Source organism: Molothrus ater, chromosome 14 (genome assembly GCF_012460135.2).
Source record: "Molothrus ater isolate BHLD 08-10-18 breed brown headed cowbird chromosome 14, BPBGC_Mater_1.1, whole genome shotgun sequence".
In the NCBI taxonomy this organism is placed as follows: Eukaryota; Metazoa; Chordata; class Aves; order Passeriformes; family Icteridae; genus Molothrus; species Molothrus ater.
The window spans coordinates 14,926,339-14,950,846 of NC_050491.2; the positions used below are offsets into that span (position 1 = coordinate 14,926,339).

General features: G+C 46.1%; 2 protein-coding genes across 2 annotated transcripts in view; both read right to left on the reverse strand.

Moving 5' to 3' along the window:
- Positions 1-8,314: 8,314 nt before the first annotated feature.
- On the reverse strand, positions 8,315-9,196 carry LOC118698840 (syntaxin-1B-like). The gene has a single exon (XM_036402384.1). It carries the CDS (start codon positions 9,194-9,196, stop codon positions 8,315-8,317), a length of 882 nt encoding a protein of 293 aa, XP_036258277.1.
- Positions 9,197-11,472: 2,276 nt separating this feature from the next.
- BRWD3 (bromodomain and WD repeat domain containing 3) overlaps positions 11,473-24,508 on the reverse strand; it is a 50,150-nt gene continuing 37,114 nt past the window's right edge. The window contains exons 29-40 of the mRNA XM_036402460.2: positions 24,320-24,381; positions 24,079-24,234; positions 23,276-23,396; positions 22,642-22,767; positions 22,477-22,558; positions 21,869-21,925; positions 21,391-21,531; positions 21,022-21,174; positions 20,101-20,264; positions 19,516-19,613; positions 18,914-19,072; positions 11,473-17,682 (exon numbers count right to left, since the gene is read on the reverse strand). Of these exons, the coding sequence (XP_036258353.1) occupies positions 16,895-17,682; positions 18,914-19,072; positions 19,516-19,613; positions 20,101-20,264; positions 21,022-21,174; positions 21,391-21,531; positions 21,869-21,925; positions 22,477-22,558; positions 22,642-22,767; positions 23,276-23,396; positions 24,079-24,234; positions 24,320-24,381 (2,107 nt within the window). The 3' untranslated portion in view covers positions 11,473-16,894. The remainder of the gene's footprint in view (positions 17,683-18,913; positions 19,073-19,515; positions 19,614-20,100; positions 20,265-21,021; positions 21,175-21,390; positions 21,532-21,868; positions 21,926-22,476; positions 22,559-22,641; positions 22,768-23,275; positions 23,397-24,078; positions 24,235-24,319; positions 24,382-24,508) is intronic.

Sequence of the window (24,508 nt, forward strand, 5' to 3'; positions counted from 1 at the left end):
GCTGCTCCCCTGTGAGCCCACACATAAATAATTCCTTGTGTCCTCCCCGCTGGAGGCACAAATCCCTGGGACCCGTGTGGCAGATGGGCTGGAGGAGCCTGAGCAGCGTCCCCAGAGCTGCCAAGGGGCTGCTTGTGCCGACCCTGGGACACGGCTGTCGCTGGCTGGGAAAACCATGAAACGGTGGGAAAACGATGAAAAATTATGAAACTGCCAAACTGGGGTGGAATTACAGCTCAGAGTTTGTCCCTGGAAGGATAAATGGATGCAGGATGTGGACCCTGGGGTGGATGGAGCTCCGCTGAAATCACCACTCGGGTTTTCTCACACTCCAAAGCCTGTGCTTGTACATCAGCCTGCCCCAAAACTGGCTGCCCTCAAAGCCAGGAGGGTTCACTGTCTGACAGTGAAAAGGACTGGCAGTAGCTTTTCCAGTGTCTAAAACCCAAATTTAATCAGTTAATCAAGTATTTCATAGTTAATTTTATTGATTACATCACTTTTCTCAAGAGAGAGCTTTGAATCGCTGAAGACTTTTATTGTAGCCTTTTCTAACTGAGAAATGACCATTTAAATAATAAAACAATAGGCCCAAATTACCCAAAACCACTTTTAGGAATGATATAAGTGCAAAAAACAGATTGCAATGAATTGGTGAGAAATTCTGTGGTGGCCGGGTCCAAGGTCAGGCTCTGAGGTCTGTACCTATTGTAACCCCTCCCACCTACCTGGGACCAGAATGTGCTGGGCTGGGTGACTTCACCCACCTTCTGCTCCTCCAGCTGGGTTATTTTCAACCTAAATGATTCCATGAGATGTTTCAAAGCCACTAAAACAAATTAGAAATATCTGGCTTTACAACAAATTAGTATTTTGCAAGTTTGGAAACTTCAGTTTTCTTGTGGATCACATTTTCTTCTGAAACTTTGTGCTTCTGCCTTTATTCATCAGAAATGCTTTAGTCTTAATTTACCATTATTCTGTGGCTGCTTTATGGAGGAGAACCATGTTGCTCTCCCCCCTCCTTGCATCTGCCAGGAGAACAAAAAGCTGATCCTCTGCACCTGTCCCCAATTCACCACCAGCTGAAATGAAATTCACTCGCTCGACAAAGTGCCAGCAATGACTCAGTATGGAAATAAGAATGATTTCTTTTAAACTCTATTCTGAGGCAGCACAAGAGAGAGGGCCCATGTTCCACGGCAGAGCAGATCTGCTGGGTCACGTCCACAATCCTCTCCCAGAACTTCCTCAACAGCTCAGAGACAAAAGGACAAAATACTGATTTTCTATCCTAGACTGAGGCACATCTGCTCCAGTCCCTATTTACATTTCTGAACGTTGACAAGGCATGGTTAAAATGCAAGAATATGGAGCAAAATTAGAGGAAGTGCTTCAGGTCCCAAGTTACAGCCAACCTACACTTCAGCTTTCTCAATAGCCACCAAATTGAATAGAAATTTCTTTAACAGACTCCCCCAAGGGATGATTTCCCAGAGATTTAGGTCTCCATCCCTGGAGGTTGTTCAGACTTGGCTGAGCAGAGCCCCAGCTGACCTGGGCTCGTGGGATGCTGGACTGGATGAGCCCCACAGCCCCTCCAGTCACCCTGGCTGGGATTTCCTGCAGCTGTTGTGGATAGAGCTGAATCCAAACCCAATCTGGGTCAGGAATTTCATGGTCTTCCTGTGCTGCTGATGGTTTTCAGCCACCAGATTTTCCCTGTGAGCGTGGGGATGGCCTGGCACAGGGTGCCCAGAGCAGCTGTGGCTGCCCCTGGATCCCTGGAAGTCTCCAAGGCCAGGCTGGACAGGGTTTGGAGCACCCTGGGATTGTGGAAGGTGTCCCTGACATAGCAGGGGGTGGGATGGGATGGGATTTAAGGTCCCTTCCAACCCAAACCATCCTGACATTCTATATTGAAATAGTAAACCAGGAAACACTTCAGCTCTGAGGATGCTGGGGCAGGAACCATGAAAACTTCAAAAAATTCCTGTAGGAAACCCATGGATATCTGCTGCCCACCTTAACCAACCCAGCTCCCTGCTCCACTCGGATTATACAGCCACTAACTTCCAACAAAAGTTTGGGTTTCAGGTCTCCTATCTGCTCCCTGTTTTCAATAAAATCCTTTTTGTTGTGGTGAATAAGCCTCATCCATTCCTCATGGCAGTGAACACAAGGAGTTTTTGCAGCTATTTAAAAAGTGCTAATTGCTTCTTTTGGAAAAAGTGCCTGAATGTTCCCGTTCCAGCACTGAACGAGCTGCATTTGTACGCTGCTCTCAAGATTGTTTATCTTCCCTGCTCCTCTCTTCCTAATATTCTCCACTTCAGTTATTCTGAAGCCTGTCAGGCTCCATATAAAAAGAAAATGAGTAAATGATTTAAACAGGAGCTGGTTTAGAGTTGAGCTGAGTGTAAAGCAGTGAGTAAAACAGAGTTTTATTGCAGTTATGCCATCCTAGTGTGGAAAAGCATGGAAAGCCTTTGTACCCTCACCTCAGAGAGGCACTGACACGATTATTTCTCTTCCCATTTGCATAACATCAGAATTAAATGTAGAAATATCCACCCTCTGAAGGATATGACGTGGGGACAAAAAGGAGCAAAGGTTTTCACCGTGTCACCCAGAGAGCAGGGAGAGGATTGCTCTTGAAAACCACTCTGGAAAACCACGCTTGGAAACAACTCTTCCAGTTTTCCCACTTCATGTTTGATTCACATCTCTGTTAAAAATAAAGATAAGTAAAAACTGATCTTTGTGGCCCAAATAATGATGCCAGTTAATAATTGTGATTTATGACATGGGCTGCTCCTGTTTGGTGCTTTCTGCCCACGATTCCATCTGGAAGTCACCACCAGTCTGCTCGTTGTTGGCTGATGGCTCCAAAGCTTTCTACAGGTCTCAGGTTTATTGCTGTGCTAATATTTGGGAAATAGGATTCACTGTTGAGGAACATACGGGAAATTATGTCACTCAGCCACCGTAATTTCGTGAAGAATAAAAAATACTGGGCCTTTCCTGGAGGACAGAGAGGCCACCTCCTTCTCCCATAAAACCAAGTGCCACAGGATCTGTCTTGGAGACAGACTCCTGCAAGCCAGACAGAACATCTGAGCTGTAAAACAGCTCCTCATCACAAATGGCTCTGTGCCACTACAAACAGGAGGGAAAACTCTCGTTAAGGTGTATTTGATACAGCAAAGTTCAGCCTGACCCATTTGCTGGGCTTGAACAGTCAATTCTGTTGTTTCTCAGTGTTAATCCAGCCTGAAAAACTCTATATTCTGAGTGAAAGGTTATCAAAGACTCTGTGGAGAGGTTGTAGTGCACATAGATTGACAAAATCATTAAAACAAAGCCCTTTTTTAGAGAAGCAGAAGTTGATCCAGGTCATGAAGCCAAATTAAAAACATCCTGTGAAGAGAGGATTGCACCAGAACTCGAATTTAGGGCTGTTAAAAGCCTTGCTGATCACCGTGGGTGCAAAGGTGGCTCTGACCCGGTTTCCAGGCAAAGCCAGGACAGTCATCCCTGGACTGTCACCGCTGTCCCATCCCTGGGCATGACTCATCTCCGAGGCTCCCAGAGTCCCAGCAATGCAGATTGCCAGGGACAGCATCCAGCTGTCCCCTGGATCTCACCTGGAGCCTTGCAAACAGCACTTAGGCACCAAATCATCCCTGAGAAGCTCTCCTTGATCCATCCTGCAGTGCCACTGTGGGATCCTGGCAAACTGTGATGTATCCATCATTCCCGGTGTGATGGGAACATGGTGAGGATAAAAAATTGCCACAAATCCCTCTCCTTTCTCTCCCATCATGAAAGTTCTGCCCTCCCATCCAGGAACAGCCCCTGAGTCTCAGCTTGGAAAACACAAAGATTTGTGCAAACAGGGCTTCAGGCTCTGGGGAAACTGGAATTTCCAGTCTGAGCTGCCCAGGAGTGACAGGACAAGGGGGAATGGCTTCCCTCTGCCAGAGGGCAAGGTCAGTTGGGATAATGGGAAGGAATTCTGGCTGTGAGGGTGGGGAGGTCCTGGAATGGGTTTTCCAGAGAAGCTGTGGTTGCCCCATCCCTGGGAAGTGTGTAATGCTGGGTTGGATGGGAATTGGAACAGCCTGGGATGGTGGAAGGTGTCCCTGCCCATGGCAGGGGCTGGGGCTGGATTATCTTTAAGGCCTTTTCCAAACCAAACAATTCTGGGATTGTGTGATCCTAAATTATTGCTGGTAGATTTTTGTATGAGTTGTCTGCAGGAAGAGACATGGAGATAAAATTTCATCCCTGACAGGAAAATCCAACAGCAGTATTTTAAACCTGAAAAATGCAATGTAGTTCATGCCTGTAGTGAAACCCCCTTAAAAACTGAGATGTGACCTGCTCCAGGCTGCCCACACAGATCAGGGACAACCAAGACATCCAGCTGAAGCAAACACCAAAAATGAGCTCAATTTGTTGCTAAAGCCCAAGGATGGGGTTTCCAAGACAAGCAGTGTCTCCCCTGAATTTCTTGGCAGAGATCCCCACTCCTGCAGAAAGGCTTGTGAGCCAGATCTCCATATTTTTTGGAGAGGCAGCAGCAGATATTTGATGAGCTCTATGAATACAGTTGTTGATTCACTGCAAAATACATGAAAAACTGGGGAGAAAACAAATCAAGTCAATTTAAACTGCTGACACATTCCTGGGTTGGGGAGGGAAATGTAAAAAAGTGTTTTGAAGCAAGGCAATCACTTGGTAGCCCCCACAGCAGAATGAATTTCTGATTTGACCTTAAGTATATTCAGAATAAAATTACCAAGTGTGATTTGAGAACTAAAAAATCCCCTTTTGAAAAATTTCTAGAAATATTGAGCAATGGTTTTCAATGAAAAAAAAATGCAAATATAATCCATTCAATATCTCCTATTGAATTAAAATCTTTAGATATTTTGAATGAAGAATTTATCCTTCCTCTTGTGCTGGGGAACTGGAGAACAACAAAATGAAATCATGGTTCAACTTCCTGCCCCCATTTTGCTGATGAATGTGGATGCCCAGATGTTTGGCCAAAGAGATGGTTCAAATGCAAGAGAATTCAGGGAACTGAGTTCCTTTTCAGTGTTCAGGAGGCTTTTAAAAACCTGCATTTACAAGAAATTATTCTGTTTGTGGGGCTTTGTTGTGACATCAAAAATCAACAACATTGAAAGGACCAAAGCTCAGTGTTTGAGCTAGAATTCACAACCTCCCCAGGGTCCCTGAGCAGGAACTCTCGAGCTGTGATAACCCACCTCACCTTAAAAACAAGTTCTGCAGGGTGATTAATTTGCTCTGGAATTATTTACTTGTCTAAATGTCAGCAAAAGCTTTTGTGTTCTTAAAAAAAAAATTCTTTTCAGTGACACTTCTTCAACAGAAAGACTTTGCAGGTGCTACCAGCACAGTTACAAAGGCTTTGGGCTTTTCATAAGCTCCTTTTAACACATTTTACCAAAAATTCCTCTTTCAGTGCCTTCCATGAGTGTGAGTGCAGAGCAGAGCTGAGGGGCTTCAATTTTTAACTTTGGCTTTCTCTTATTTTTCCCTTTAAATGTGAACTTCTTACATTTCTGATGCTCATTTGTGACAAAACAGCTCTCTCGTGTATATTCTTGGAATTGTTCCAGCAGGTTCTGCACCTTGGTGTCACCATCTCCAGGAATATTCCTAAATGTGTTCCAGAGGCAGAAGAGAAAGGAATCTTCCCTTCATGCCCACATTACAATATCATTAATTATTTTGCTCTGCAATAATTAGATCCTGTCTGAGGCCAGTATTTAAAGAAAAGCCACCAGGCAGATTCAAAAATACATGAAGGCTCATTAACCACTGAATCCACTGGTGGGAAGATCCACTCCAAGGTATGAAGTTTCTCCTGTTTTCCTCCTCCTCCTTTAACTCCTCATGGATCCCTGAACACAATCAGGGTTATTTTCCAGCTGATCCCACACTCAGGAGATCTCTGGCTGCTGAAGCCCCATGAGCACAGGACCATCCCCTCTGTGCTGGGCTCCAGGGGAGCTGTGCTCCATGAAATCCTCAGGGAACACGTCCTGGCTGAAGGCACTGCTGCTGACCCAGCCTTCCCCTGAGTTTGATAATGATAAATGATAATGATCTCCAGCAGCAAAACCAGTCGGGCCAGACGCTGCCCAGCCACCTGAGAGGGCTCCAGGGAGGTTGTTTGCACGGAGCTGTGACAGTGGGGCATGAAAGGAGGTTAAATATGTTTTATTGAGCTTAGATTTGCCACCTCCCAACCTCAGCAGGTTTATTTCCCTTCTCTTTGTATCCTGGGAGGCTGTAAATAACTTCAGCGCTTCCCAGGAGGTGGCTCTTGCAGCCACACAGTAAATGTGGGGTTGCATGTGGGATGCAAGGGCTGTTTCCAATGGTCTGGAAGTTGTGGGATTGTTGTTTTTTTTAAAATGAAAATTAAATAAAGGTGAACTTCCGTTCATCAAAATTTGAATGAAAAAAGGAATATTCATTCAGACCTCACAAATGGAAAATAAAAAAGGAGGAAGAGGGCAGGAGCAGAGACCACTCAACTTGGCTCCCAGAGTTCTCATAGGGATGGACATTCCTGGTGTGGGGGTCTTCCAGGTCAACAGAAAATATGAATTTATCAGCCTGAAAATTAAGTTTTATACATTCCTAAGAATTTAACTCAATCAACACACTGAGAAGTGATTCAATTTCTGCTCTTCCTTAGCTTTGGGCTCCCTGCTGCAAAGAAATAACTCTCCACACTCAAGAGGTTATTGAGAAATTGTTTTATTAAAGCTCAGCTAGAAGATGAAAATAAATGTAAGGGTGGCTGAGAGCACTGGGATGAGCTGTCAGGACACAGAGGGACCTACCACAAAGGCTCCCAAAAAAACTTAATCAGGCCCAAGGCTTTAATTTGAAAGGTTTTGGGAAACTTAGGTGGTGATAGAGGGACCAGAAAAAAAGGGCCACTTGAAGTTTCCAGCTTTCCAGCATGCGTGGGATGTTGGCTGATTTGGAAAGGTGCAGGTTGAAGTAAAAGCCTGCAGATTCCCAGAACAATTGTGCAAACCCTCTCCTGGTGTCAGAGCATGGGATGAGCCACGAGGAACACCCAGCCCAAAGCTGACCCACTGCCTGACAAAGCAGCAACGACCAAAATGCAACATGAATGCAAAAAATAACCCCCAGGGAGTGAAAATGGAGGAAGTGGGGAGAATCAGGATTGGGATGTGGTGGAGGAGCCTTCATGCTGCTCCTTGGTGGCACCAAGCCACTGGGTCCCCTCACATGTAACCACAGACCTGCCAAAAACTTCAACAGGGTTTTTGCCCTCTCTCCTTGAAACAGTAACAAAATCAAGAAATGTGACAGTTCTGAAGTCAGGTTTTGGAGTGTTAAAAGTGCTTTTCTTGGCTGGGTGCTGCAATGGAGGTGCATGGTCCCCATGATGCCATCAAGGTCTGCAAGGCCCCTGTGCCATCAGGAAAGGTGTTGACAGTCCTTGTGACACTGTGCAAGAGGTTCCTGGTTCTCATGCTTCCAGGTGAGGTGTGAATGGTTATTCTATCTCTGTGCAAGGTGCAACTGGTCTCTGTGCTGCCATCCAAGGTGTGCATGGTCCCTGTGCCATTGGGAATGGTGTGCGTGGTCCCTGTGCCATCAGGATGGTGTGCATGGTCCCTGTGCCATCAGGAACGGTGTGCATGGTCCCTGTGCCATCGGGAATGGTGTGCACGGTCCCTGTGCCATCAGGAACGGTGTGCACGGTCCCTGTGCCATCAGGATGGTGTGCATGGTCCCTGTGCCATCAGGATGGTGTGCATGGTCCCTGTGCCATCAGGATGGTGTGCATGGTCCCTGTGCCATCAGGATGGTGTGCACGGTCCCTGTGCCATCAGGATGGTGTGCATGGTCCCTGTGCCATGAGGATGGTGTGCATGGTCCCTGTGCCATCAGGATGGTGTGCGTGGACCCTGTGCCATCAGGGAAGGTGTGTGTGGTCCCTGTGCCATCGGGAATGGTGTGTGTGATCCCCATGCTGCCATGTGAGGTGTGCATGGGTCCTGCATCCCCAAGCAAGTCGTGCATGGTCTCTGTGCCATCAAGGAAGGCGTGCATGGTCCTTACACCATTCTACAAGATACACATGGTCCTCGCACCATCATACAAGGTGTCCACGTCTCCTGCCCTGCTGTTCCAGGAGCGCAGGACATTCTCCCTCCCACCAGACACCGTTTCTCGCCCGGCACGGGTGAATCCCGGAGCGCTGCTGCAATGCCCCAGCAGCCCCGGCTCAGCGCAGGCCCCGGCCGGGGCAGGGCAGGCAGGGGCAGCAGGAGCAGAGCCCGAGAGCCGCCCTCAGCAGGGCCGAGCGCCGCGACGGCCGCTGGTATTTGGCGGCTCTCTTCACCCCGCCGCCCGTCTGGGCCGCGTAGTCCAGGGTGCGCAGGACGTGCTGCTCCACGCTGTCGGCAGCGCCGTGCTGCTGGGCCAGCAGCCCCTCCAGCTGCACGAACAGCCCGCGCAGCTCCAGCAGCTGCGCCTCCAGCTCCAGCAGCTGCCGCTGCCGCGCCTGGGCCAGGCCCAGGTGATGCTTGGCCTTGAGCTCCTCCAGGTCGCGGCCGACGATGCGAGGCCCCTGGGGGCTCTCGGCCAGCAGATCCACGTCCTGGGCGCCCAGGTTGATGCCCGCCAGCTCCGCCTGCCTCTGGATCTGCTCCTTCAGCCGGTGCCGGTAGCGGCTCTCCCGGGCGTAGTGGCGGGCGAGGACGGCGCCGTAGCGGCGCAGCAGCAGCCACAGCTGGGTCTGGCGGACGCGGGGCCCCGCTCGCCCCGAGCCCCCCACCGGGGCCGCCGGCGGCGCTCCCAGCCGGGGCTGCAGGGCCGCGGCCTGGCGGGCGAAGGCGGCGCGGGCCGCTCCGAGGCCGCTCTTCTCGCGGGCGATGCTCTCCTCCGAGGTGCAGCACAGCACCGACTGCTGCGTCCTGTCGATGCTTTCCGAGAGCTGCTCCAGCCGCTCCAGCGCCCGCCACAGCTCGGCCGCCTCCCGCAGCGCCCGGCCCACGGGGCTGGCGTCGTCCCCGACGAACGCGGGGTTGTCGAAGCTCAGGGAGTCGTCGTGCGGGTCCCCCTCGGCCGCCACTCGCTGCTGCAGCTCCGCCAGCCGGTCCCTCATGCTGCACGGGGCTCCGGCACCGTCTGCGGGGACGTGTGAGGCTGGAGCTCCTGCGGGAGCGCTGCTGGCACCAGAGCAAATATTGATGGAGAAGGGCAGGTCCTGCGTCAGCCCCGGGCCGGGCACCGCCGGCGGAGGGAAGGGCTCGTCCCGGGCAGAGCGGGGGAAAGGCCCGGGCCGGGAGCGCTGCCAGCACCGCCCGCACCTGCGTCACGGGCCGGGCTCCGGCTCCTCACCTGATCCGCCGAGGCTCGGCACAAAGACGCTTTTATTCACCCAGGAACAAGGACACCCAGAAATCCCGACAGACGGGGCTCGGAGGGGGTGGCCCACCCGGCACCCCCGGCCTTCCAAACGGCTCCAGGGGGCTCCAAACTCCCGCGGCCTCACAATGTACCAAACTCAGCTCCTGGATGTACCAAATGAAGGGCAAATGACACAGAGTCACTGACTCTGCCAGGCTGGCAGGGACCCGCAGGGACCACGGAGTCCAGCGCCTGGCCCTGCACAGCAGCATCCCCCAAATCCCACCCAGCTCCTGGCCCTGCACAGCAGCATCCCCCAAATCCCACCCTGGCCCGAGGCGCTGTCCAAACACTCCTGGAGCTCGGGTCACGCCGTTCCTGTTGGGAACTGGACAAGGATGGAGGCAGAGCTTGGCCTCTCCCTGCTCCGCGGCTCGGGAAGGCTCCGGTGGTGACCGCACGGTGCCCGCGGTGTCACCGGCAGCGCCCTGCACGCCTGAGCATCGTGAGGGTCAATTCAAAAAGATGCTCCTGGGGCTTTCCAGGCTGTCTCGCACATCACTGCAAGGCAGTGTTGAGTCCACTCGCTGCTGAAATGAATAAAAATCACAGCTGAATTCTATGACATCTATAAAAAATACCTTTTAAAAGGTGCTTCTACAAAACGCATTTCCAAGTGCATGGGGAAAAACAGTTGTCCTCTACCACTCTGGTATTTTATATAATGAATTTTATAACGTGCATTATTCCATATGACCTTAACATGATGATATAAAGTATACAACAGCTATGATATAATATCAATATAATATCAAATCAATAATATCGACAGAGGGACAGCCAAGGGAGGTTTAGCAAAGGTCAAACAGCTCTGAAGGGACTAGAATTCCTTCCCTCCAATGCCATCTGATGCTTGTACATAAAGGGGGGCTCCAGCATCTCTGCAAAACAAGTTTAATTTTGTTCTCTATAACCATCAATAAAAAAATAAAAAAGAAAAAAAGCCCTTTTGTCCCTGGGGTTTGGAGGATGAGTGTTGTGTTAAAATGGAGATATTCATTCCCATCAGAGAGGAAATGCCACTGGAATCAACACAATAAAGTGAAATGTCAAATAAGTCAGCAGATTAATGAGGGGAAAAGTCAAATTAGAATGACAGAATCCCAGAATCATTAATGCTGGAAAAGGCCTCCCAGACCACCGAGTCCAACCTGTGCCTGATGCCCATCTTGTCCCCAGCCCAGAGCACTGAGTGCCACCTCCAGTCCTTCCTTGGACACCCCTCCAGGGGTGAGGACTCCAGCACCTCCCTGGGCAGCTCCTTCCAATGCCTGGCCACCCTTTCCAGGAAGAAATTCCTGCTGAGACTATTTATTCCATGTATTTATTGTCAGCACCTGCCCCTGGCCAAGCGCAGATCCCCCCCCCAGCAGCTCTACACAAACCCAGCCCCATCCACCCCCAAAATCCCTGTTTAAACAATCTTATCACTGCTGTTTATCAAGGGCAAGAGCAGAGGAGCAATTCCTTGTTTCCCATGAAATAAGCCTTAGGTAGCAGGTACAACCTTCCTCTGGAGCTGTCACCACCTGAACCCACCCGGGTCCCACAGTGGCTGAGGGACCTCGCCCAGAGCCTCCTCCTCCTCCTCTGCTCCTTTCATGGCATTTTTAGCCATTTCACAGCACTTTCAGGCATATTCCCCTTCTTTTTCCAAGAAACTATTAGCTACTTCTACCCTTTTTTCCCAGAAAAATGGGATTTTAGAGCCAGATTGGATGGTGATTGGAGTGAGGGTCTCCATCCCATCCTGCTCAAGACCATCACAGTGTATAAAAGCTTCTCTATCCATTTATAAATAAAATTTCTAAATCCAGTTTATAAAACTTCAAATTAAAACTATAAAATTAGCCAGTTGCATCAAGAAGCAATTTTTTTTTACATTAAAACCTCCATTTAACCTACATTTTAAAAAAAATTTTTTAAACCTTTTAATGTGTCAGCTACTCAGGAAGCAATGCAAAACCAAAGTAAGAGTTTCTCTTTTTATTTTTTTTATTAAGACAATCCCACAGCTGGAAAATGAAACATCCTAGATTACATCAGTGACTTCAAAAAAACTCTAGAAAAAAATCTTTACAAATTTACATTTGTACAATACAAAAAACTAACAGCTCATTGCATATAAATATTACATTTGGTCTGCCAACATGTGGCATCAAAATCCCTGAAGTATTCATTAAAGGGACCTGAGATAGCGGATGTGAAGATATGGGCATAAATATCACCTGAAAAAAAATAATATAGAAAGTAGACATAATTCTAATAGTTTTGTGCATTTTTGGAGTATTTTAAATCCAGAACACGACCTGGAGAGCCTAAATCATGTGAATTTTGCTCTGACATCAAGTGGTATTTCTACATGAAATCTGCTCTAATGACTCATGGAGGAATGAAGAGCCTGAATTAATATTTCTACAGAAAAATAATCCTCAGACATTGAGTTCTGAGCACACCCGAGCAGCCACCACTCTCTGAGGAAGAATTTTAGGAAGAGAAACTGCAGATTTGGATTTTACCTGCAAATATCCCGGCAGGATTTCACCCCCCTCCCCCAAAACAGCTCCTCACAGACCCAAACCCAGGAAGATCCGCAGTGCTTGCCAGTGAAAACCCCCAAACCCAGGAACTGCTCCTGATTTCCCACTGGTGGAATTATTTCCCAACTATTTACACATTTGCCAGCTCCCCAGCGTGGCTGAAGTTACTACCAGGAGTAGTAACTCCAAGTGCTTGGTTTGCCTTGGAAGTCTCACAGACTCGCATCAGGTACCCACATCCACACACAAAAATGTATTTCAGCACCATTTTTAGAACACTAGAGTTAAGGCTGTGACAGCAATTCCCACTGGAAATCTAAATTTTTCAGGGATTCATAGCACAGTTGTGTGAGTTTGCTGTGGGCCGAACACAACGTAGTAGAAATATACAAGCTTCCAACAGGTTTTTGCATTTCTAAGACTAAAAAAAGACGAGTTTTTAGACTAAATTTTGCAGGCTGTTACTTACTGTACATAAAGGAGTTTTTTTTTACCATGTGTAAACCTCGGATATATTGAAGAGTTGAAAAGTCTCTGTCACTCATGCGCAGGGATTTGCTATAATACACATTGTAAGAACACAACAACAGCTCCCTACCTATTAAATATAGAGTTAGCCTTGGAGGGTTAACTGCTCCTTCAGGAAATCATCAGTATTTTATAAAACTCTGCAGGATGTTTTTTAAATAAAAAGATAAAATTAAGACATGTAAACACACAAAGACGTTTTTAACCCATGGAATTCATGACAGGACGCTCCAGATATCAGGACACAACATCCTCAAACCTACAGCTGTTCACTTTTCCCTGGTGTTCACCACTCAAAGATGGAATGAATCAAGTTTTTATCAAAAATCAGTGATTTAAAATGATTTTTTTACATTAATATTCTGTTATTTGAAGCACAGAGAAATTCCTGATAGATCCAAATGCTTTGCAAGGGTCATCTTGCTTTTGGGAGTCAAGAGAGCCTCCAAATATTTTAATTTTTAACATTAATTAAAAACTCTCCGCTACACCCCTGGTGCCAGTTCCTTTCCATGCTCTCTGAACTATTCAGCCCTTCTGCTTCCCCACAGGAGGAGCAGCTGAGATGGACATTGAGGAAAACATTCCAGGAAAATGAAACTATGCAAACAGGATGCAGAATTTGAAGCAGCCAAAAATACTCCAAGAATTATTTCTCCCCAATTTTTTTTAGTTTTTGTGTCTGCAGGGTGGGGGTGATTGGGATTAGGGGATGGCCTCTTCTTGGCTGATGGAGAAAGGAGTGATGGAAAGAGGGACGAGGGATAAAACTGCCCAAATTCATCCGAGTTCAAGCACCGACAGAAAGGTTTGGATTAAACCTAACAGCCTGGCAGCTGAAATAAAATTCATCATGATACCCGAAGTTTCCAAGAGAATAAATAAATAGTCTATAAAGGGAAACTACAGGACAGAGGTGGGGCATGGCAAAGAGGAAAATAAATGGTGATGGAGAAAATAAAAACCAGGTGAAGTCTGGGCTGAACAATGGAATTATTAAGGTTGGAAAAGGCTCCAAGATCATCAAGTCCAACCTACAACCACATCCCATCATGGCCACTGGACCACCAAGGGCCACATGTGCTCAGTTCGTGGATGGTGACTCTGTCACCTCCCTGGGCAGCCTCTTCCACTGCCTGACCACTCTTTCCATGAAAAAAAACTCCCTAATATCCAAGACAACAGCACCTCACTACTGCCAAACAAGCTCTGCCATCCATGCCGTGGTCTGGAGAGAAAGGGGAGCTGCAGGGACACTGGATTGGAGCTGGGAGATGCTGAGAGCAAACACACCCAGGATTTCAGCCCTGTCTCTGCAGGATGGAGTGTGGGGGCCTGGAGCCTTTCCCAGGGTGTCCCCAAGGGCCCTGAGGTGTCCCAGCAGCTCAGCATTGGATCTGCCAGTGGGACATCTCAAGGGAACAGAGGCACCAATGCCCAAACATCTGCAGAACCGAGGAGCTCCTGGCCTGCCTGCTCACCCTCAGGAACCCCATTCACAATCAGACCTTAAATCCCATTCCCTAGGCAGAGTCTGGAGGTTTTTGTTGGGAGTGCAAGGAAAGACAGCACATTCCTGACTCTGCAGCCTGCCCACAGCTCAGCTTTTGGTTGGTTTAAATCACTTTAAATCCTGCTTCTGATGCACCTGGATAACCTGGTGGGCTTATCCTAAGTTTACCACACCTGTAAGTGGCTCCTGATAGGATTTGGGATATGAGAGCATCCAAGTGCCTACGGAAGTGTAATTATTTCCACAGAACTATGAAAAATCAACTGCCCAACTCAGAGAAAGAATCCAGACACAAATCCAAGCAAAAATAACAGCTCTAAACCCAAGTTATTTGTCATGCTTATAAAAGGTTTTCATGCACAAAGAAAAAGAAGCTTTTTTTTTTCAATTTTTACACTAAATTCTGCTGTCCCAGCACCCCCTGCTCTAGCTCAGTCATGGGACACAGTAATACTTACGCCACAGCAAAGTGATGCTTCACTGGTATCTTCACAGTACAGAGAAAAGATACAGTTAAGAACATATTTAATCTTACTCTAACTGCTGCTAAAATACACCAACTTATAAAATGATTTCTCTGGAATCCCTGTGGTTTCTCTCTCCCCGACCACTACACAAAATAAATAAGGAATAAGTGGATTTTCGGCCAGTCAGAAATAGAGGAAAAAAGCATTTCTTTTGCATTTCAAGCTTTTCAGGCTTTAGGATAGAACCCATAGTGTTTACATTAGCTCACAGGACTGATCTAAGGGATATGATTCCAACTATGGACTGATGCATACATGCTATTCCTGGTTACCATATGTAAAAAGACCAATCAGTCAAACAAATAATACATTTCTTATCAATATAAATGTGTGTATATATACAGATATATGAGAGAGATGATAGGACAGGTGTTTATACTTTAAAGCCCAATACAGAACTAGGAGAGCCTCTCCACTTGTTTTTTTCCCCACCCCCCATCAAAAACCAAATCAAGTCTAGCAATGGATTACAGCTGATTCCAAACATTCCTTACAAAATTAAAAGTGTGGGTTTTGTACTGTACCATAAACTCATATTAATGAGCAATTTAGGATATACTCTCCTCCATCACAAAACTAAACCTCTGCTTTTTTTATTTTCAAGTCATTTTTGCATCTAACTAGGATTTTTTTTTTTTTTTTGGAAAGCGAGATAAAATAGCTAGTGCTTAATATAGAAAGTCAAAAATTAAATTCCTTCTGCATCTGAGAATATACATGGGTCACTCTTTGCTGCCTGAGGTTTTCCAGAATTATTGACCAAGCTGTGCACAGAAGAACTTCAGGATATTGGATGAAAGCTTAAAAAAAACCTAAAAACCTTGAAAAACTCCACTGGAACTTTGTAGTCTGTTCTGACTTGTTCTCTCTGTAACCTGGCTCTGAACTGTCAGACAAGGGGAGGAAATTGGAATCCCACATCTATTCCAGGAGAGCCCAGGAAGGAAGGAAGAGGCCGCTCACCTCCAGCTCAGCCCATGCCACCGCCGAGGTCGCCGAGGAGCCAGAGCAGGGATCTCCTCACCAACTGCACTACCACTGCCAGAGGGTTTCAAGTCAGCATTTCCCAGGACAACAAGAGCACAGTGCAACAGGAATTCTCTTCTGGAAGCTTGAGACACAAGAGTCAGTCTGGGGGGACGACAGCTCCCTCAGCACCTCCAAGGGGCCAGCGGGCCCAAACCACATTTCCGTGGAGCATGAGGCAGTGGGGCCAAGCAGCCTCTTGGCACAAGCAAATCCCCACCTGCCCCAAACATCTCTGAGAACCACTGCAGTTGTTTTTATGGTGGTAACACAAGGAAGATACAGCTACTCACAACTTCCACCCCTCTACGCTCCTTCTCGCCTCTTCTTCACCATGCTCTGAATAACAGCATCTATTTTCTTTTCAGTTTCCAGTAGTTGTAAATAAGAGGTAGCTGAGCTACTATTAAAAATCATGCTTTGAAGAGGAGGAACCTTTCAAATGTTGAAGTCACCCCTTTAGCTGCACGATCTCGATTAATACTATAAAAATATGAGAGGACAAAAAGAAAATAGATGCAAGTAACTTTTGCATTTGGCACCTTTTGTCTAGATATTCATACTTCTCAAGTATTCTCTTTTTAATAAAGTTAATGCACACATAGGACACACCACATCAAAGGTTTGCTACATATTTACAAGGCACCAACCCTTTGTCACTGTTTTTACACGGATAAAGAACCGATAGAAAGCACATCAGGACCCCCAAAACTGTAGTATGAACATACTTCAGTTCAGCACAATTCCATCAACGTTTGGCCTGGGAAGATTAAAATAATCCAGATCCTTCTTACAATATAGAAACTGTAAACATTTTATAGCTGCCTTTAGGATTGGTGTATTGTGCAAAAGTTATAATTATTACTGTGTCTAAGGATTTATGGCAGAAACCACATAAAAACTCTGTAAGAAGGTGCTATTTCTATAATACAAAAACAAAACGAGGGAGAGAAGTCATAAGCGTGACTCGAAAATGTCATGTTCTTACTGAGAAGCTGGAAGCCTCTGTAATGTGATGAACTTGTAGTGTGTGGGGAAGAATTTCTGTAATTTAAGGCCTAATGACTAAGGCTTGTTTTGACCAATGACGTGTGGAGATCTGAAGCTTTAAAACAAACACAAACTGACAGGATGGAAAAGCACCACTGTGAAACGTGAGTGGAGTCCCCGCACAACTTGCTTGGTAGAATTTCTGGTAAAATCCCTGCAGTAGAAGGCCATTGAAGTTCTTTTAAAATTGTTCCAAAGTTTTCCATCTGTCAATAATTCCATCCCATGAGATGGCTGACCCTGGCTTTTTCTGTCATTTTCCGCACCCTGCCTGACCTGGAAGTACCAAGGTTCAAAGGATCCTCGGTGTGCACAAAATTGTCATTGTCGGAGTCGTCGTTGTACAGGACAGTCCTCCTGCCCTCGTTCCTGGTTTTGATCCGAGGGGGTCGGCTGAACCTCCCTCCAAACACGTTCTCCCCAAACTGTCCCCCAAAGAGGTTTTCAAACTCATCGTCGGCGAGCCGGGCGCGTTTCGCTCTGGTGGCTCCTCGTGAGGCCCCTCGGCCTCCTCGGCCTCTCCTTCCTCCCCGGCCGCCGCCTCTTCCTCTGCCGCAGCCTCTTCCACCTCTGCCCCCTCGTCCCCCTCTGCTCCACCTGCCCCACCTGCCCCATCTGCCCCTCCTCCCTGTGCCTCGGCCCTGCCAATTCCGTTTGCCCCCGGTGAGTTTCCGTTTGATTTTGCGTTTGGGTTTTTTGGATTGCACAACTTTGCTGTAGTCGTGGTCGCCGTCGATGTAATCCTGGTCTGTCCTGGAGGTTGATTCCGAGTCGGAATCAGAGCCACTTCTGCTGTCAGAGCTGGAGCTGGATCCCGATTCCCCACTTTCTGATGAAGACAAACCAGACTTTTCCTTTAATTCTCTCTTCTTTTCCTCCTCCTCCTCCGCCTCCTCCAGGTGCTCATCCTCTTCTGAGGCGCTCAGCAGCTTCCTCTTGACTCCTGCCCGGGGTTCTCTGCCATCCCCATTGGTGAGGGGCCCATCAGGAGAGTGATCTAAGCAAAGTAACAAAATAACCCATCAACATCACACCACAGCCAAACAGGACACAAAAAGTGGGATTTGCCTCAGTTGCCTTTGGGATTCTCTTCAGCTGTCTCTGAGGTGTGCTCAGGGATGATCCACTGGGAATTACTCACCCTTCAAGTGCTGTGGACACAAGCAGGTGCTCTAAGAGGAAAATCTACCAAAGTAAACACAGTTTTTACCTGGAAGCAATGACTGCAAACTCTCCTGAGCAAGAGTTCAGTGAAGATCCAGGCAAAAATAGGAGCCTGGAGTGACCAGGTTGGACACAAACATCTAAAACTCAGCCAGGTGAATCCTACCTGGGGTGCCAAGGCTCTAAACTCCATTTCAAAAATGGAAAACTCTAAAATCCATTTCAAAACTATACATACACAAAAATAACATTGTGCAAGCAGCATTTATTCCCTATCAAATGCATGTTCTCAAAAGACTTAGTCCAGAGAATATTAATGGAAAGAATAATTCAAGAAAGTCAATGACACAAGAAAGCTCACAGGGATTGCTGAACACCTTAAATGAAAATTCAGTCAAGTATCTTGCTGGCTTGGGACCCAAAATCCTCCATGTTTTCAGGGTTATGAATGTGACAATGAGGATTAAATATCTTCTTTAGGACAGGAAAAGCTCACCTGCAGCATCCAGCACTGCTACAGCACAGGAGTGTGGACTTGGGAAAGGCTCCAGGGTTCAGGAAATGCCCATGTAGTGCCCACCTTGGTGGGAACTCTGAGTAACTCATCCCCCAGATTACCACACCTGAACTGTTTCCCTTCTAATCACAACTACTTTGTTCTGCATGTGAGAAAAATACTTAAATATTTTTGTAATTTTTTTTCATCTTTGGTTTCAGCTTGATTAATAAAGGCGAAGGTTTTGGGATGGGGATTCTCTTGGTTTGTTTGCTGTCTGTAACTCCTGAAGGAACTGTAGGAGTTTAAGTGCAATCAAGTTTTCCAACTGGAAGGATTTTAAAGGACTTTAAAGTTTTAAAGGACTTTTTAAGGTGTACATGGAATCGTCTGCATTCCATACCTCAGACAAGACACCACAGAGTAAAGGAGCAAAGTAAATTCAATTTTTTGCTATGGTTTAGGAATATAAACAATGCTACACTGAGGCAATAAACATCAGACAGAAGCAAGATCTTTCATCCCTAGTGAAACCAGTTTGTCACAGCACAGAATTATTATTTCTCACCTTGTTTCACTGGTGTAGATTTGCTCCTGACTGGTCTGCTTTTCCCTGGGTCTATGGCATTTCCACTCCGGCTCTGTGCATTTGAACCTGATGAAGATGGTTGACCCTCCAGCTCTTCACCAGTGGCTGAACCCAGAGGTTCTTCTGCTGTATCTGAAACTTAAGACAGGACACCACAAGGGGACAAGGGTGATTTTTATGCTCTGTTTACAGGGCTTTATCTGGGGAGGTTCTGTCAACAGCCCAAGTCAGGGTAATCTCACCAAGCTGCTCTGCAGCCATGGAAAGACAGATTCCTCCTGAGTGTAACCCCAAGTAGGATTAATTTAATTAATTATCCTTCGCTGCTGTAGAGAGAGGCCCATACACAAGAAGTCTGGGCTTTTGTCACTGGAATAATTCTTATCACAGCCAGACCCAGGCTCCCAATTCCCTGATCCTTCCCCAGGACTGCCCAACAGCCAAACTCAGCTAAAACAACCTACAGACAACACATTTCAGGACTTTGTTCCTTCAGCAGGCAGGTTTTGCATGTGCCTCATGAGGACATGACTGAACCTGCACAGACAAGCTGCTCTAAGAGAAAGGCTGGATTTCCTCACCATGAGATGAGACTGAAGAGTTAGTCCTGGTCAGGGGCAGTGAGGTATTTTGGTTGGGTTTAGGTTGAATCTTCACCTGCTTCTGTTTCCCTTTTGGGCTGCAAAATATAGAATACCCCAAAGAGAAAAATCTGTTATCACCACAGACTCAAATACAAAACTGATTTCTCCTGCAAAGTGATCCCTTCTTCCAGGTGTGATAACACTAAAAATAGTTACACCATGGTGCTGTTTGCTAAAGGTATAGGAGTTTGCAGGGACAAGGTTTTATCCCCCCTTTTAAAACCAACAGTCAGTTTACTTAGATAATGTATCAGATGAAGGCAGTGAAGTGTTACACAACATTTTTTCAACAGCCAAAAGGTAAAGAGACAGCTGATCTTTCATTTCCTCCAGAGGGAACACTTGTAACCACATCATCTTTCACTTACCAGAATTAGAAACTACAAATTGAGCATGATTTTATCTCCCAAAAGAGCAAGTTCATCAGGAAATGAGCAACACTGCTGCTGGTTATTCCCAGTAGCACATCTACCCGTTCCTCTGGAATGGCAGTGCCAGCCAGGCTCCCCATGCCTGCTTTACCTGGATGCTCTGCTGGTTGAGGGGGAGCTGCTGCTGCTCCTCAGCCGTTTTCGGTACCGAGGTCTTCTCCTCTTCTGGCATTGCATTGCTGACTTGTACTCAGAGATGATGTTTTTCATGTGATTCTCAAATAAGGCAGAGAGTCGAAGGGTCATGCTGTAAATCTGCAGTGAGGGAAAATGGTCAGGCTTATTAGAGTCGAATAATTTGAAGATCAACCAAAAAAAACATCCCAGAGATGTCCAGACTTTGTAGCACAAATAAAAAATTTACACTGATGTTCCACTATGAGGCTCTTTACAGAATATTTCCTTCCATGGGCCATGTGTATTCTTGCAACAGAAAGTGTTTTCTTAAAAGGATTTAGTAACAGTACAAAGTATTTCCAGAGTTGAAGGAAAATGGATTTCTGGATTACTGTCCCCTTTGTCAATCCCCATGAAACATGGAAACAGGCCTTAAGATAACTTGAATACCAAGGGAAAAACAACTGGATTTCACATTTCCTCATCTTTGTTTTTGCACAGTTCACATCCCTGGTGAACTAGATGTCAAAATCTTTAAACCACTTTCCTGTCCTCTTTCTAGGCCTTGCCTTTGTGTAGCCTCATCCACAATATGTGCAGTTATCAAGCTGATAGCCTTGTTTACAGGGATAAATTATTGAAAAAATAAAAGCAACTGGTGACCAGTTACAAATATTGCAAGGAACACCTGCAACCATCGTCCCAGATGAAAATGGATGTTAGAAGTCATCTGGAAGAGCAGAACAAAGCAAGTTTATAACCACAGAATTGGTGTATCCTGGTTATTTTTATTACACCAAGCAGTGCTTTGCTCTTCAGACCTTATTTCATGTGTTTTATTCATGTAGGGCCAAGGTCTTTGTTAAAAAAACAGGCATTAAAATTTATTACTTACACGAGACTTCTTATTAGGAGTGTAAGCTTTAGAGTTGCAGAATATTAAACGAATATCTTTGTAGAATTCCAAGGGACTGGTGTAGTTTCCTGCTTCCAAGGTTTCTTTCACAGTGCTGAAGTCCATGGGAGTGTCTACAATATCTCGATAATCCTGTGAGAACACACAAGAGGACATCAAAGCTCTCAAATCCTACAGCAGTGACATCACCTCAGCGTTCATCCAGTGGCCCAAGTCATTAGTTTACTTTCAGAGATGTTGCAGGTAATTCCCAGAAAACATCAGCTCATAAAGGGAGAGGACAGAGCCATGCCCAGCATGGAAGTTCTGCCAAAGGAGGAGCAATTCTGGAGTGGAAGCTGCACTTACAGGGTAAGAGAAGAGATCAACAGGCTGCCTGAAAGGCTCTGAGTCCTCTCGTTCATAAATCAGGTTTAAGAGCTGCTGGCACTGCTCCTTCCAAGCATCAGCACTGGCTTTCATGGGCTGCCTCTTCACCCTTCGTCTCACCTGCAGGGAAACAGGCATTACAGATGGTATCACAATATTCACACTGTTCCCTTGAAGTTCCCACTAATCTCCCAGCATTCTGCAATTAAAGCATTACCCAATTAAAAACAGAAATCCAGGAAGATTAAAGCACAGCTGATGGCACAGCAATATGCAAATTAGACAAATCAAACAAATTTGCCTTTTCTGGACATATAGAATTCTCAAACCCATGAGAAGCTGCAATATTTCAGCTCCAGCCTTGCTATATTTATCAGTTGCATCGAAATTTGACTGCTGGAGATATTTTCTTTAAAATCAAATTTAAAAAAATGACCACAGCAGAAATTTTACTCACTCGTCTCTTCCCAGAGGAAGTGCCTGGAGCATCTGAATCCACATCCACTTCTGCCACCTAAAGGCAAAGGGAATGATCACACACAGGCAGGTCTGGAAAACCCTCAGCCATGGAAAAAGGGTTAAAAACCAGCCAACAACAACCATAGGGCAATTGGCAACAGGAACTACAGCACATTTCAAACTGCACTGAAGGGGAGGGAGAAGGTGTCAGGAGAGGGAAGCAGCTCAAGGCAGTGATATCCACCCTGGATTCTACCTGACATTTCACTCCAGGGATCAACTGATGGGAAATGACACAGAATTACATAAGAAAATCAGCTCTGCTGCCTCGTTGACAATGGAGAGCTGTTGTCCTTCTGACTGAGTAACAGCTCCACTTCCCAGCTCCCCTCATTACTCATCCTTCCCACAAAACATCATGTACTGAGAGAAGATTAAAGACAGGCAGTTCCAAGAAGCATTTTTACTTCAGGGAGCTTATTGTCTCAGGTGAGCCTGAACAGCCTCATCTCCAAATCTCAGTGCAATTACCCACAAAATAAAGACTCAACAAAAATAAATTTTCTTTCATGTGCTGAATTTTAAAAAGGAAGGAAATTATCTTACCTCCTCTTCCTCATCAGTACTGCTCAGGTCTTCTGCTTTCACCTTGTTGTAGATTTCTAATATATCAGTACAGCTCTGATCTCTGCAGGACAATGACAAAAACCAAGGAACACAATGAAGGATCCCAGGGATTGGAGCTGTGGGGTCTGTGAGGTCCAAACTCACCCAATGAAGCGGAGCAGGACATCTGTCACAATTTTGGCTGCCTTGACTATGGGGCTGTCTGGCTCATTGAAAGTCCTGGCATTGTGTTCAATGTATCTCACCTCCCACATCAGGGCAGAGATTCTCCTGAAAAATACACAACATTTAAGGAATGGGATGGAGAGGAAGGTGTTATTTTTCTTCCATGCTCAGTAGGATTCTTTGGTAAAAAATGGAATTAGGAATTCAGATCAAGCAGAAACAGGTTGTCGTCAAACGGGGAAAATAAGAACAGGACATTATTTATTCCCAAATTAACTGGGAAAACCAAGATTTCCAGTTTCCAGCATCATTCAATCCCCTTCTGGCAAGTGTAACACAAGCAAAGCCCCTGCTCAAAGGCAGTAGGGATGGAAACAAAGCAAACATGTTCTGCCTCCAACACAGAGCCAGGCTCAGGGTGTTCAACCAACACTCCAGATCCAGCTACAGCAGCTTTTGCCTTAACAACATGGCCAGGAGAATTTGTTATTCAGGAAGACTCACTTTGCCCAAAGCCAATCTGATCTTCTGCAGTTGCTGAAGGGACTTAAAACAGCATTCAGCTCCACATAATAATAAAAGCAATAAATGTCAGCTACAAACCCAAACTCACCTATAAAACCTGTTTTCAAGCCTCCTCCTGATGGTGGTGAGGTCAGTTGGATAAGCAACAACAGTGCAATACATGGGATAGGCACTAAGGTCCACTGGAACAGCAAAGGGATTAGAAATGTCTGCAAGACAAAAGACCACAATGATTTAGATGCCTCCAAGGGATGTTCCACCAAGATTCCTTTTAATGGTTTCTGGGGTTTCTTTCGAAGAATTCAGCAAAAGCAACGCAGATCTACAGCTGAGAATGTCACTACCCACAGGGCAGGGTTCCTCCTCTTGTACCATCTATTCCTGCTCTTGAAAAAGCACTTTTTGTTTAAGTAGCACATCTGAGATTTGTGTGCCAACAGCCAATCTGACTGAAAGGAACGAGGCATTTGCACTTACAACAGGAATACTACAGCGTGCAACACTGAGTAAGAACACACACATGCCCTGGGTGTAAACAGAGGCAGAATTTAAAGCACAGTGTGCTATTAAATGGTTACAAACCAGTTACAAGGAATTTGGGGGTGAGGGTATTTAGTGATGATTTGTTGGTTGGTTTTGAGGGGTTTAATTATTGTTTTGCTCTTTCACCTTTAGATATGACCCACTGGGAAGCTCCACTGAAGGAAATCAGGTGAAGCCCCAGAAAAAAAGGGAATTTAGCTTGGAAACTGAAATATGAAATTTAAAAGGCTCTTTTCAGTAATTTAGTTGAGTACATTTCAAGTCCCAGCACTCCATCCCATCTACTCCCCAGTCCTGTGCCACCTCCCTGCTATTGTTAATCCTTCCCCCTTTTCTCTCCAAACATACCAAGGGAAAGAAGCTGCTCAATCCCCCGGATTACTCGTTCACATTCTTCATCTCTGGAATGGGCCCCCCACTCTCCCTCCTGGGGCTTGTAGAGAAGAGCTGTCAGCTCCTCTGGGGTAACAGGAACCCCAGCACCGACCTCCTCCGGATAAGCAGCTGCAGAGGAACAATTCCAGAGGGTAAATGCAGGGCCCCAGAGCTGTTTGCTTTGTGCAGGGACAGGAATCCAACACACACTTACTTCCTTCTGGGATTGGTTCCATGTCCCATGGACTCATCCTCTCTCTTTCATTGTTGTCCCAGCTATTAAAAAATTCATTCAAATGCACAAGTTAGAGCTGAATATAAAGACACACCTTTTCTTTACCAGACTTGACCCAAAAGGTCACTCCAGTTAGGAATCAGATATTCCAACTCCTTATTTTCCTCT